The 12,296-nt window shown below is 34.3% G+C and overlaps 1 protein-coding gene across 6 annotated transcripts in view; it reads left to right on the plus strand.

The window, feature by feature from the left end:
• Window positions 1-12,296, plus strand: part of PKN2 (protein kinase N2) — a 129,236-nt gene that overhangs the window by 69,253 nt on the left and 47,687 nt on the right. For all 6 annotated transcript variants that reach the window (XM_042952655.1, XM_042952659.1, XM_042952657.1 and 3 more), the window contains exons 4-6: window positions 5,019-5,136; window positions 5,442-5,587; window positions 5,679-5,892. In XM_042952655.1, coding sequence (XP_042808589.1) covers window positions 5,019-5,136; window positions 5,442-5,587; window positions 5,679-5,892 — 478 coding nt within the window. The remainder of the gene's footprint in view (window positions 1-5,018; window positions 5,137-5,441; window positions 5,588-5,678; window positions 5,893-12,296) is intronic.

Below are 12,296 nucleotides of genomic sequence, written 5' to 3' on the forward strand. Positions count from 1 at the left end.
GGGTCCAGTATATAGACAGCAAGTTTAAGTAGGCTTCTGTAGGGGTCCAGGTTAAACATGCTTCATTCCTCTTGTAACAGCAGTAAAAGCAAAGAAGACAGAATGAAGCTGTTTGGGTAGAATAAATATGTGGTGTCTGGCTATAAGGAAGAAAGCAGAGTCAAAGATGATTTTTAGATTGGTTATGTGGGCACATTGGTGGATGGTGGTGCCCTTCATAAGTATAGGTAATTCACAATGGGGAGCAAATTTAGGGACAGGGATAATGAATTTATTTTGGTGGTAAAAATCATCTTGAAGACTCTGGTTATTGAATTCTGTATGACAAAATTGCCATCCTAGTACACATTGTAGCCAGAGTTGTCCTTTAAAAGCCAAGTCATGTATTTTCACACTCTTGGTTCAAAACCTTCCATTGGCTTTCTAGCATGCTTAGAACAAAATCCAGAGTCCTTATTGTGGCTCTGCGAGTTCATACATGATTTACCCTAGATACCTTCTGATCTTCTCTAAAACACTTTCATTCTCTCTCATTACAAGTTATATTGGCTTCTTTGCTATCTCTTGAACATACCAAGCACACTCTTACCTCAGAGGCCTTGCATTTACTGTGTCTCTACCTAGATTTCTCTTCTCCCAAATGCTTTCATCTCTCACTCCATTACAGTTTCTGGTAGATGCTAACACTTCAGTGAGCTCTTTACTACTATCCTATGTAAAATAGCAGTCCTTTTGGGGCACCTGGGTGGCTCAGTTGGTTAAGGTCAGACTTGATTTCGGCTCAGGTCATGATCTCACAGTTGTGAGATCAAGCCAAACATCAGACTCTGCACTGTGCGTGGAGCCTAAGATTCTCTCTCTTCCTTCTGCCTCTCTCTCTCTCTCTCTCTGTCTCTGTCTCTAAAAAAAAAAAAAAAAAAAAAAAAAAATATATATATATATATATATATATATATATATATATATGCATATATATGTATATATGGCAGCCTCCATCTCTCCTATCTCTTTCACTGCTTTACTACTACCATAGTTTACATCTTTATAATCTTTATCAACATTAAAATGTAAATGTCATGACTCTAAGTAACTCCATTGGTTTTCAGAATAATATGAGGGCTTTGATAAGACATGTTGAAGAGATGTTTTCCACTGATGTTTGCAGACGGCAAATGAACTATTTATTAAAATATGGGGTTCTTTTTAACCTTTTAAAATGTATCTAGGTCTTTTCAGACTTTTTTCTCATTTGAAAATACCTGACCATATATCCAGGCCTCACTCCCCTAAGTGTCCAGTCTTGATATAGTCCAGACTCATCTGTATTAACAGCCTGTAAAACCTTTCTGGATTCCCTCAGTGAAAATTGATCCCATCTTCCTTTGATTTTACTTTGACTACTTTAAACATTCTGATACATACAATAATTATCTGTATCTGTTCAATTAAACTATAGGTTTTATAGGGTACCATCCTGATTAATCTTTGTATTTTCACTGGATGTAACATTTAGTACATGCAAAATAAGCCATCAATATGTGATGGAAAAAGGATAATTATTGGTTTACTTATTTCTTTTTTTTTTTTTTTTTTAACGTTTATTTATTTTTGAGACCGAGAGAGACAGAGCACGAACGGGGGAGGAGCAGAGAGAGAGGGAGACACAGAATCAGAAGCAGGCTCCAGGCTCTGAGCTATCAGCCCAGAGCCCGACACGGGGCTCGAACTCACGGACTCACAGACCGTGAGATCGTGACCTGAGCTGAAGTCGGCCGCTTAACCAACTAAGCCACCCAGGCGCCCCGGTTTACTTATTTCTGAAATCTGTGTGATGGAGTGTATTTGTTATAATGTCCCACTATGACATGCAAAACAATATTTGTTTTATAAAATAAATTATATAATTTGAAAATATTACAAATTTTTTAACTTATGATTAAAATATATTATACATTTAAAATATAACTATCAGACATTATAGAGTGCTAATTACTAATATAAACCATATAAAATTGTTCTTTTTAGTTCAGAATTAGTCAGATAAATTGGCATTTTCATATGATTCAACCTAACAAACATAAAAATTTTTCCAAAGCCTTAATTAACATAAAAGCCAGTATTTCTCTAATGCCTAAACCAATTCTTATACTTTGGACCTACCTTGTCTCTTGCCTTGAATATATATTAGGTGCTCAGTAAAAATCCATTGAATGCCTAGAAGCATAAAACTGACATTAAAAATTTATTGAATGCTGGAAAGCATAAGACTGACGTGTAGTAACTATAAATCGCCTGTGACAGGTAATATCCAGTGTCAGTTTTAAAAGCCTTCATCATACTTTGACATCTGTGCAGATCTTCCAAAAGTCTGGGAAAATTCAATTACTTTTAAAATGAACTAAAAATGCTCTTCTTTACATGTTGAATTGAAATAGTTAAAGTATTTCCAAAGAAGTAAATGACTTCTGTCTTCTCATATACTGATTAAATAATAAAAGGAGTAGCTCAATTGAAAAGCATAGCATTAAATAGTTTGTTAATAGTTATTCATTTATATTAGGATTTCATTGAAATAAGATAATCATTTTTATTGCTCTAAAAGGGGACATTTTTAATGCCAATCATGTGCTAGGCAATAGGATTTTAGTTTTATCTAGTGCTTACAAAAGCTTCATATTTTAAAGAATGGTATCCCAATTTGTGTAATTTATGCAAGAAACCTAAATCTTGCAGAAGATAGGTTAACAAGCCCAGGTTTAAAAGTACAGTAAGATTTGGGAACCAGTCTATCTGATTGTAAAACATATTTACCCCACTAAATTAGGAGCTTTGGAATACTAAGTTTTTTTCTTACTCCAATAAGTTCTCAAAGGAATAGAAAAGCTGTTTCAAATCTTCAGTTTTTCTGATGTACTTAATAGTGGAAAGGAGGAGGAATTAAAATAAAAGTATTTTCATTTTAAATTTGAAGGGTGAATAGGTATATTCATAAAAGCATATAATTAGTCATAGCCAAGCAGCAAACTCAAGCAAGTATTTTTAATGGTAAAGCATAATTAACAAATTCAGTGTGTGTGTGTGTGTGTGTGTGTGTGTGTGTGTGTGTGTGTGTGTGTACACTTCATGGTGTAAAGTGATATTTAGGAGACTTAGTAGATTATTTGGCTCAACTCTTTGGTGTGAAATCTAAATATTTAATAAAGAATGAAATCTGACTAGAGATCTTTCTTAAATTGACTGGCCTTAGGAGCAGGAAAGAAATGGAAGAAGAATTCATAAATTTGCAAATTCTTTTTCTCCCACTGTATATTAACCTTGTTTGGTGTTTAACATAAAATATGTTCACTTTATTTTTTTTCCCTTATATAATAGCAATATTATCTTTCCCACCCCACATCTCCTTCCTCCTCTTTTATTCAGTGTCATAATAGACTCTGTGTGTGTGTTTCTATTGAAATGATGCTGCACATCTGATGCTTGTCTCTTAGCTTCTAGTCTTGAACTCTTCTAGAGAATATAGGTTGATTGTATCCTATCTTATTTGCAAATCAGTACTGACTGCCATAGTGATAAAACTAGAGATGCTTAAATAGGAAGCAACAATTGGCTTTTCTTTTGAATAAGTACTTTCTAACTTGATGCATAGTTTTATCATTTTTTTGTGGATTGAAGCCTACTAGACTTTGACAATTAATATAACAATCTAAGCAGCAGATGGTTTTAATTTCTGTTACTTGTTGCATATGAAACTTTTGGGGAAAAATGCTGTATTAGTTTTCTATGGTTGCTGCAACAAATTATCATAAATTTAGTAGCTTAATACAAATTTATTATTTTACAATTTTGTAATTGAAAAGTCTCAAACGGATGTCACTGAGCTAAAATCAAGGCATTGGCAGAGCTGCATTCCCTTCTGAAGGATGGAGAAGAGAATTTGTTTCTTTGTTCTTTCTAGCATCTAGAGGCTGCCCACATTCCTTGGCTTATGGCCTTCTTCTCTGTCTTTGAAGCCAAAAACAGTGGGTCCATTTCTTCTCATATTACTCTGCCCTCCTCTTCTGCCTTTCTCTTCCACATTTAAGGAGACTTATAATTACTTTGGGCCCAACTGGAAATAATCTCTACATTTTAAGGTTGAGTGATTAACAACCTTAATTCCATCTGCTATTTTAGTTTCCCTTTGCTATGTAACATTCGTAAGGTTCTGGGATTAGGACATGGACATCTTTGGGTGGATCATTATTTAGCAGACCACAATTCCTAAAATGGTAAGTTTTTTGTTACTCTCTGTCAGTAACAGTCATTGTTGTTAGAATTAAACTGGTATGACAGTAACATTATTTCACTTAATTCTGGACCTTTCTTGAAGTTTTAAGAGATAACAGAAGTTTATTCACTATAATTTCCTCCTTTGCTTTATTGAGAATGTCTTGGGTTTTTTTGACATTAAAGAGTGTCAAGGGACCTTTCTTACTATCTCACCAGTGTTGACAAATGCTATTTCCTGTTTCCTTTATCAGATTTAAGGGAACACAAATACCATCTATGATTAGTTACTTTAAAAATTTCCCTACATATATGAAGGTTCATAAGAATTTAACTGTAATGTTATGAGAGAGGAAGAGATTTTCTAAAATATTTAGGTTTAGTCACTGAGGCGTCTGTCACATGCAATGCTTCTGAGAATTATTGAACATAGTGTGAAAAAATCCTTTATATTTTGTGTAAAAGCAGAGAAAATTACAAATGTGAATTTGGAATTCTTTAAAACAGTAATAAGATTTACTTGCTTTCTCACAAATTGTCTTAACTAAATGAAGTTGTTTTTCTCATTTATAGCTGTTTCGTTTGATGGCTTTTTAAAATAAATGTATCTACAAGTGTATCTATTATAGCGCTTACAGTGTGCTTTTAACTCTGTTTTTCACTTGCTGATAATCGTTTTATCTTATTTAGAAGCTGTGAAAATGTTCTGTTTGTCTTTTCATATGCTTACCTTTTCAAACTTATTTTAATAGGATCGGAAACTCCATGGCACAGCTCAGCAGCTGCTCCAGGACAGCAAGACAAAAATAGAAGTGATACGAATGCAGATTCTTCAGGCAGTCCAGACCAATGAATTGGCTTTTGATAATGGTGATGGAATAGAGATAAATTGTCATGCTTATTATTATGGGCTTATAGTGCTTAATAAATATCATGTAGTAAAGAAGCAGTGGTTCAGAATTAAGGAGGAGGAGGCCTTATGTCTTTGAGTTTTGATGGCTAAAATGGAAGGCTCTTTATTTCAACATTGTATCTATTATTACTTCAGTGTTTATTTACTTAACTAATTTTTCTCTTACATTGTAAGAATTCATTTCTTTTTCATGAGTTTTAATCACTGTATATGAAAATACCAAATAAATGGTTCAATTGCATTTTTTTTCTCCCCCCTCTAGCAAAACCTGTCATAAGTCCTCTTGAACTTCGGATGGAAGAATTAAGGCATCATTTTAGGATAGAATTTGCAGTAGCAGAAGGTGCAAAGAATGTAATGAAATTACTTGGCTCAGGAAAAGTAACAGACAGAAAAGCACTTTCAGAAGTAATTTTAAATAAATATTTTAACTTAATAAATACATTTTTCAAAGAATGTAATTATTTAAATGACAACAATTGTCTTTTCCCTGTTCAAGGCCCAAGCAAGATTTAATGAATCAAGTCAGAAGTTGGACCTTTTAAAGTATTCCTTAGAGCAAAGATTAAATGAACTCCCCAAGAATCACCCCAAAAGCAGTATTATCATTGAGGAGCTTTCACTTGTTGCATCACCAACACTAAGTCCACGTCAAAGTATGATATCTACACAGAACCAATATAGTACACTGTCCAAACCGGCAGCACTAACAGGTAGGTTGCATACAATTGTTTTGGGTACACTTTTTTTGTGTGTACGTCGGGTCCTGGTTTAATAAATGAATAAAAAGTATGAGTACTTCTAAGAAGTATGCACAGATGTTTAAAATACTGTGATAAGATACACATAACATAAAATATATTATTTTAGCCATTTAAAAATATACAATTCAGAAGTATTTACTATATTTATGGTGTTGCAAAACTATCACCATCATGTAGTTCCAGAACATTTTCATCATCCCAAAAGGAAACCCCGTACCCATTAAGTAGTTACTCCCCATTCCCACAGCTTCTGGCAGCCACTGTTGGTTTTCTGTCTCTGTAGATTTGTCTATTCTAGATATTTCCTATAAATGGAAGTATATAATTTTTGGCCTCTGTGTTTGACTTCTTTCACTTAGTGTACTGTTCTCAAGGTTTGTCCTTGTAGAATATATCAGTACTTCATTTCTTTTTATGGTAAATAGTTCTCAATTATATGTGGGTATATACTAAGTTTTGTTTATCCATTTATTAATTGATGGACATTTGGGTTGTTTCCACCTTATGACTATTGTGAATAGTGTTCTTATGAACATTTTTGTTCAGGTTTTTGTCTGAACATCTGTTTTCATTTATTTTGGGTGTATACCTAGGAATGTAAGTACCAGGTCATGTGGTAATTTTATGTTTATATTTTTGAGGCATGGTCACCTATTTGCCACAGTGGCTGCAGCATCATTTTATGTTCTTAAGAGCACACATCCTTACCCAACACTTGATATTTTCCTTTTCTTTTGTTTTTTTTTTTTTGATTATTGCCATTCTAGTAGGTCCATTACTGAAAGTCAGTTAGTGATGTCTCAGTTATTTTTTGTGCCTATTTCTCCTTTTCATTATGTAAATGTTTGCTTCATGTATTTTTGGGCTCTGCTGTGAAGTGCACTTATGTTTATAATTTTTATATCTTCTTGATGGATTGACTCTTCTATCAAAATATAATGTCCTGTTTTATCTCCTGTAAGAATCTTGAATTGAAGGTCTATTTTGTCTGATATTCGTGTAGCTCCCTCAACTGTCTTTTCCTTATTACTATTTGCACTGAATATCTTTTTCTGCCCTTTCACTTTTTTCCAGCTCTTTAAAAATGTGATTTCATCTTCTTGTTTCTATTTTCCTATTATAAAAAGCTGTATTTTTTTTTTATCAATATATCTCTTCATGCAATGTTCTTTATTACCATTGGCTTCAAATAACATGGAATTATATTCACTTTTCTTTTTTTTTTTTTCCTCTCTGCTCCTATGACTGGGTGCTTTTAATTTACCTGTCTTTAAGTTTGCCAGTTCTTCTGCCTGCTCAACTCTATTGCAATTTTCTAGTAAATTTTAAAAATTTTAGTATTGTGCTTTCATTTGGTTCTTATTGATAAATTCTATGTCTTCATTAATATTCTCTATTTGTTAAAACACCATTCTCCTTTCTTTCGTTTAGTTTTGGTTTTGGTTTTGTTCTTGTTTTGTTTTGTAGGTCCTTGACAATATGTAAGACAGTTGATATGAAGTCCTTGTCTAATAGATCCAGTGTCTTGGTTTCATCAGTTTCCATTAATTTCTGCCTTTCTTGTCAATTAGCCATACTCTTTTTTTTTTTTTTAATTTATTTTTGAGAGAGACAGAGACAGAATGCAAGCAGGGGAGGGTAGAGAGAGTGAAGGGGAGACACAGAATCCAAAACAGGCTCCAGGCTCTGAGCTGTCAGCACAGAGCCCGACGTGGGGCTCGAACTCACGGACCGCGAGATCATGACCTGAGCCAAAGTCGGACGCTTAACCGACTGAGCTACCCAGGCACCCCAGCCATACTCCTTATTTTCCAGGTTGCATCTTAATTTTTGATTGAAAACTGGATATTGTGAATATTATAATGTGTAACTCTGGAAGACACTCCCTTTCTCTAGAATTTCTTGTTGTTTGTGTGGGATATAGTTTTTTAGGGGCTTTTATAAATGATTTTGTAAACACTGTAGTTGTTGTCATGTATGGTCACTGAAGTCTTTATTAAGACTAATGGTCAGCTAGTAATTTAACAGACATTTCTTTTCATGCATGCAGGCAGAAAGAAAAAAAATTGCCTGTCTTTGTAGCTGGGCTCGTGTTTGTGTGTTGGGGGCATACCCCCAACAGTCACCCAGGCATCTTACAACTCTGCCTTTGCTGGCACAAAACTTGAAGATCAGCCAGATGTGAGAACTTAGGACTTTCTCAGGCCTTTTCTGACGATGCCTCCTTTTCTCTCTAGCCTTCTAGTTTCTCAGTGGAAATACTGCAAAGCCCTTATTCCCCAAAACATCCCACTCCTTATGTTCTCCTCCAAGAGTCTTTGGGATATCTTGTTTGTCCCAATTGATATCTTTTGCCTCAGGTTGCAATGACTGGTTTATTTGCCTTTAAATGCCTTCCACTTAGCTATTTCTCTGCCCTGAGAGATTTCCTAGTAAGGCAAAAAACAATTTTTTTTAAGGCACGCTTTTGTGTTCATCAGAGAGCCCTCAGTTCATTCAAAGCAGGCAATCACACTTCCTTGAGAATGAGGTCTTCTTTTCCAACTGCTGTCTTGAAAATTATCAACAAACCATGTGGGTAGAAGGAAGATGAGGCAAGGGTAAGTTAAAGTGCTACAGAGTCTCCTATTGAGTACTTACTGTGTTTTTGTTAAGTAAGCATTTGCTTGGTTGCAGTAAACCTTTGACTATCTTCCACATTTCTCATACACTTGATTCTAACAGTTTTTGCTAATTTTTGGTTGTTTTGTTTGTTTCCTGTGTTTCTGTGGAGAAATTGCTTTAGGACCTTGTTGCCCCACCGTTTTCTCTATCAGCTACAAAGGTTTTTATGGTCCATGTGATTATGACATTTTTGTTACATTGACTTCTCACCCCTGGAAATTCTTAAATTACCATATGAATGTGAATGTCAACAAGGGCTTTACTTTAATAATGTCATTGAGTATTTTGAAGATGTGAAAGTGTTCTTCAGAATTGCATAGCATGCTATCACATTCTGGTAGCTTTGGGTATCATTAATCAGTTTTATGTCAGACTTCTATATTAAAACTTGAAGGACAAATTTATAGTTAAACTGTGCTGTTGCCACTAATAGGATCAGTCTAAACCTGCAGTTACCAAATTGAGTTTCTAAATCTGAGGTATCCTGGGATGCCAGAATGAATAAACAGAATACAACAGGATATTTTAACTTTTTTGAGGGAAGCCCTCAAAGTAAAGTGTTACTTCACGTCCTACAGTCACCATTTAAACTACTAGCTCAAAGTAGTTATAGTTTTAGCAGGAGATGGTGCTTCGAGTGAAGTCATAAATGTTGATGAAACAGGGTTTTCCTGCATTGCTGTGATATAATAAATACCATGTGAAAATCAACATGGAGTAGAAAAGAAGGTGGTGGTTTCCAGTGTAATTCCAGAGTTTGAGAAGTTGTACAGTGCTCAGTGTAAACATCCCATTAGGAAATAACTATGGTTATTTACGAGTGAAATAAGATTACCTTTTCTTTCAAGTTATGTGTATTGTTTTTATAGTTATTAATTGATTACAATATTCTATGAAACAGAACTGTTAGGTATCTTTCAGACTAGGAGCACAGTGAAAAAATTGGTACATTAGGGTACCATGAAACAAGAAAGCTTGGGAATCTTTGGTCAGAATGCTCCATTTTATTTTAAATGTTTTAAATATTTATTAAAGTGTTTATCATTCTAGTCACATCTTCTGTAACTCCTATTATGAATTTTCTATCACAGTTAAACTGGTTTGTGCACAGTCCCTGTTTAATATCTGCCTTGTTATCCATCTTCTTACTGTATTTCTTAAAATCAAAACTGGAATATAGACCTGTGAAGAACAAAGACTTTGTTGTCTGCCTACATGTAATTCTAGCCCCTAGCACAGGATATTTATAGTTTCGGGAGAAACTTGGTAAAGATTATTTGACAATAAGGAAGGCACTGCACTTAAGTTTTGCCATTGTATGACTCAGTGCTGAATGCATTAATAATATTTTAGAATTTTTGAATGATTCATTGATTAAAATATGGTTGTCAAATATTTGGAAATCAACAATATTTCTAGAAAAGTAATAAAGCCATGTTTTAGAAAACATCTGATACAGCTGGAATTATTTTTCCCTTTCTATTCTTGTTGACTTCTCTCCCCAACTCTAACCTCTTCCATTCTCTTTTCCTCTTCTTCATTGCCTTACTGAACTTTATTCAAAGTGATGTAAATTGTCAGCATAAAGGGAAGTATCTTACAGTTCTTAAGACATTTTGTTTTTTTTTTTTAATTTTTTTTTATGTTTATTTTTGAGAGAGAGAGACAGAGTGCAAGCAGGCCAGGGGCAGAGAGAGAGGGAGACACAGAATCCAAAGCAGGCTCCCCAGGCTCTGAGATGTCAGCACAGAGCCTGACGCGGGACTTGAACTCACGAACCGCGAGATCATGACCTGAGCCGAAGTCAGACACTTAACCGACTGAGCCACCCAGACACCCCAAGACATTTTGGTTTTTAAAAATATTATTTTAAATTCCTACTGAACCTTTTAATGAATTCATGTTGAACCTTAAGCTAAAGACAGAGTAACTAGAAAGAGAAATACTATTGGTCTTAATAAAGGATTAGACACAATGAAGAATTATATTGGATAAGTAGTAGGAACATTTACCCTCCTGAGTTTTTCACTACATGCTATTTGTGGTTTGTCTCCTTTATATTCTGATTTCTTTTGTGGTTGTATGAATAAAAATTGAAATTTGCAAATTTGGTGCTACTTTGAACTAAGGTATAATTGAATTTTTGGTCCACATTTTGAGACTTTTACTTGTTTTTATGAAAGAAGATACCTTCATTACTCAGTTGTACCAAGATGAAATACTGAATTAGTAAAATGGATATAAAATAGTTTTTTCAGAACATTAAAAAAAAAACACATTTACTTGTTCTAATGGAATTCATAGCTACTGCTTATGAATACAGACATTTACTTCTTGGATTGCTTGTTTTAAAAATTTCATATTGTGGGTTATAAAAGTAAAATATTTTAAAGTATTTCTAATATGGTTACACACAATTGCAACTGTGTCACCTCATAAAGGAAAGAAACTTCTAGATGCTTACTAAAGTTCTTAAATCCCTCCAGGTTTCTTTTTCCTAAATGAAAGCAGGTGCTGAGCATTGTCATCTCCTAATATATTGAAATTACTAAAATATTTAATAAGCTACCAGGGTTTGAAGTAGTGACCAGATGTTTTCAGTTTCCCCAGGATGACTTTTACAGCTAAACATTTACAATGGAAATGAGCTAAGTTTGCCAGTTTAACAACAAAAAAGGAAATAAAACACACAAACACAACAAGTTGTTTCTTTTGAATTAAAATTAAAATAATATCTATTTAATCTGTTTTAGTACTTTATAGTTACAGAATATTTCCATAGCCTAACCAAACATAAAAATTGAAGCTTCCCCTCCAACTTTAGTAACTTTATTGAGACATAATTTATATACCATAGAATTCACACACTTGAAGAATACAGTTTTAGGGCACCTGGGTGGCTCAGTCGGTTAAGCATCCGACTTCAGCCCAGGTCATGATCTCACAGTTCGTGGGTTCGAGCCCCTCGTCAGGCTCTGTCCTGACAGCTCAGAGCCTGGAGCCTGCTTCTGATTCTGTGTCTCCTTCTCTCTCTGCTCCTCCCCCATTCATGCTCTCTGTCTCTCAAAAATAAATAAAAGTTAAAAAAAAATTTTTTTTTTGTTAAGAATATAGTTTTAGAACTTTAAAAGAATGTTTTAATGTTTATTTTTGAGAGGGGCATAGAAACAGAGTACGAGTGGGGGAGGGGCAGAGACAACTGAATGACCCAGGTGCCCCTAGTTTTAGGATTTTTAGGCAATGTATATAGTTGTGCCACCATCATCAACATCCAGTTTTATTTGAAGTGTATAACTTGAAGATTTTTGTCATAAATTTTGTTGTGAAACCATCACAACAATCAAGATAATTAATATATCCATTATCCCAAAAGTGTCCTTGTGTGCCTCTGTGTAATCCCTCTTTCCTGCTCTTCTCATGCTCTCCTTACCCACATCTGACTCCAGGCAATCACTGACCTATTTCTGTCACTTGCTATTAGTTTACATTTTGTAGAATTTTTCTATAGGTGGAATCATTCAGTATATACTGTTTTCTTTGGGAAGAGAAGGATTTCTGACCTTTTTCACTCTGAATAACTATTTTAATATTCATCTATGTTGTGTCTATCAGTAGTTCCTTTCTGTTACTAATAGCATTCAGTTGTATGGATAGTCCATAATTTGTTTATCCATTCACCTGCAACTGAT

Source organism: Panthera leo, chromosome C1, assembly GCF_018350215.1.
Source record: "Panthera leo isolate Ple1 chromosome C1, P.leo_Ple1_pat1.1, whole genome shotgun sequence".
Taxonomy (NCBI): Eukaryota; Metazoa; Chordata; class Mammalia; order Carnivora; family Felidae; genus Panthera; species Panthera leo.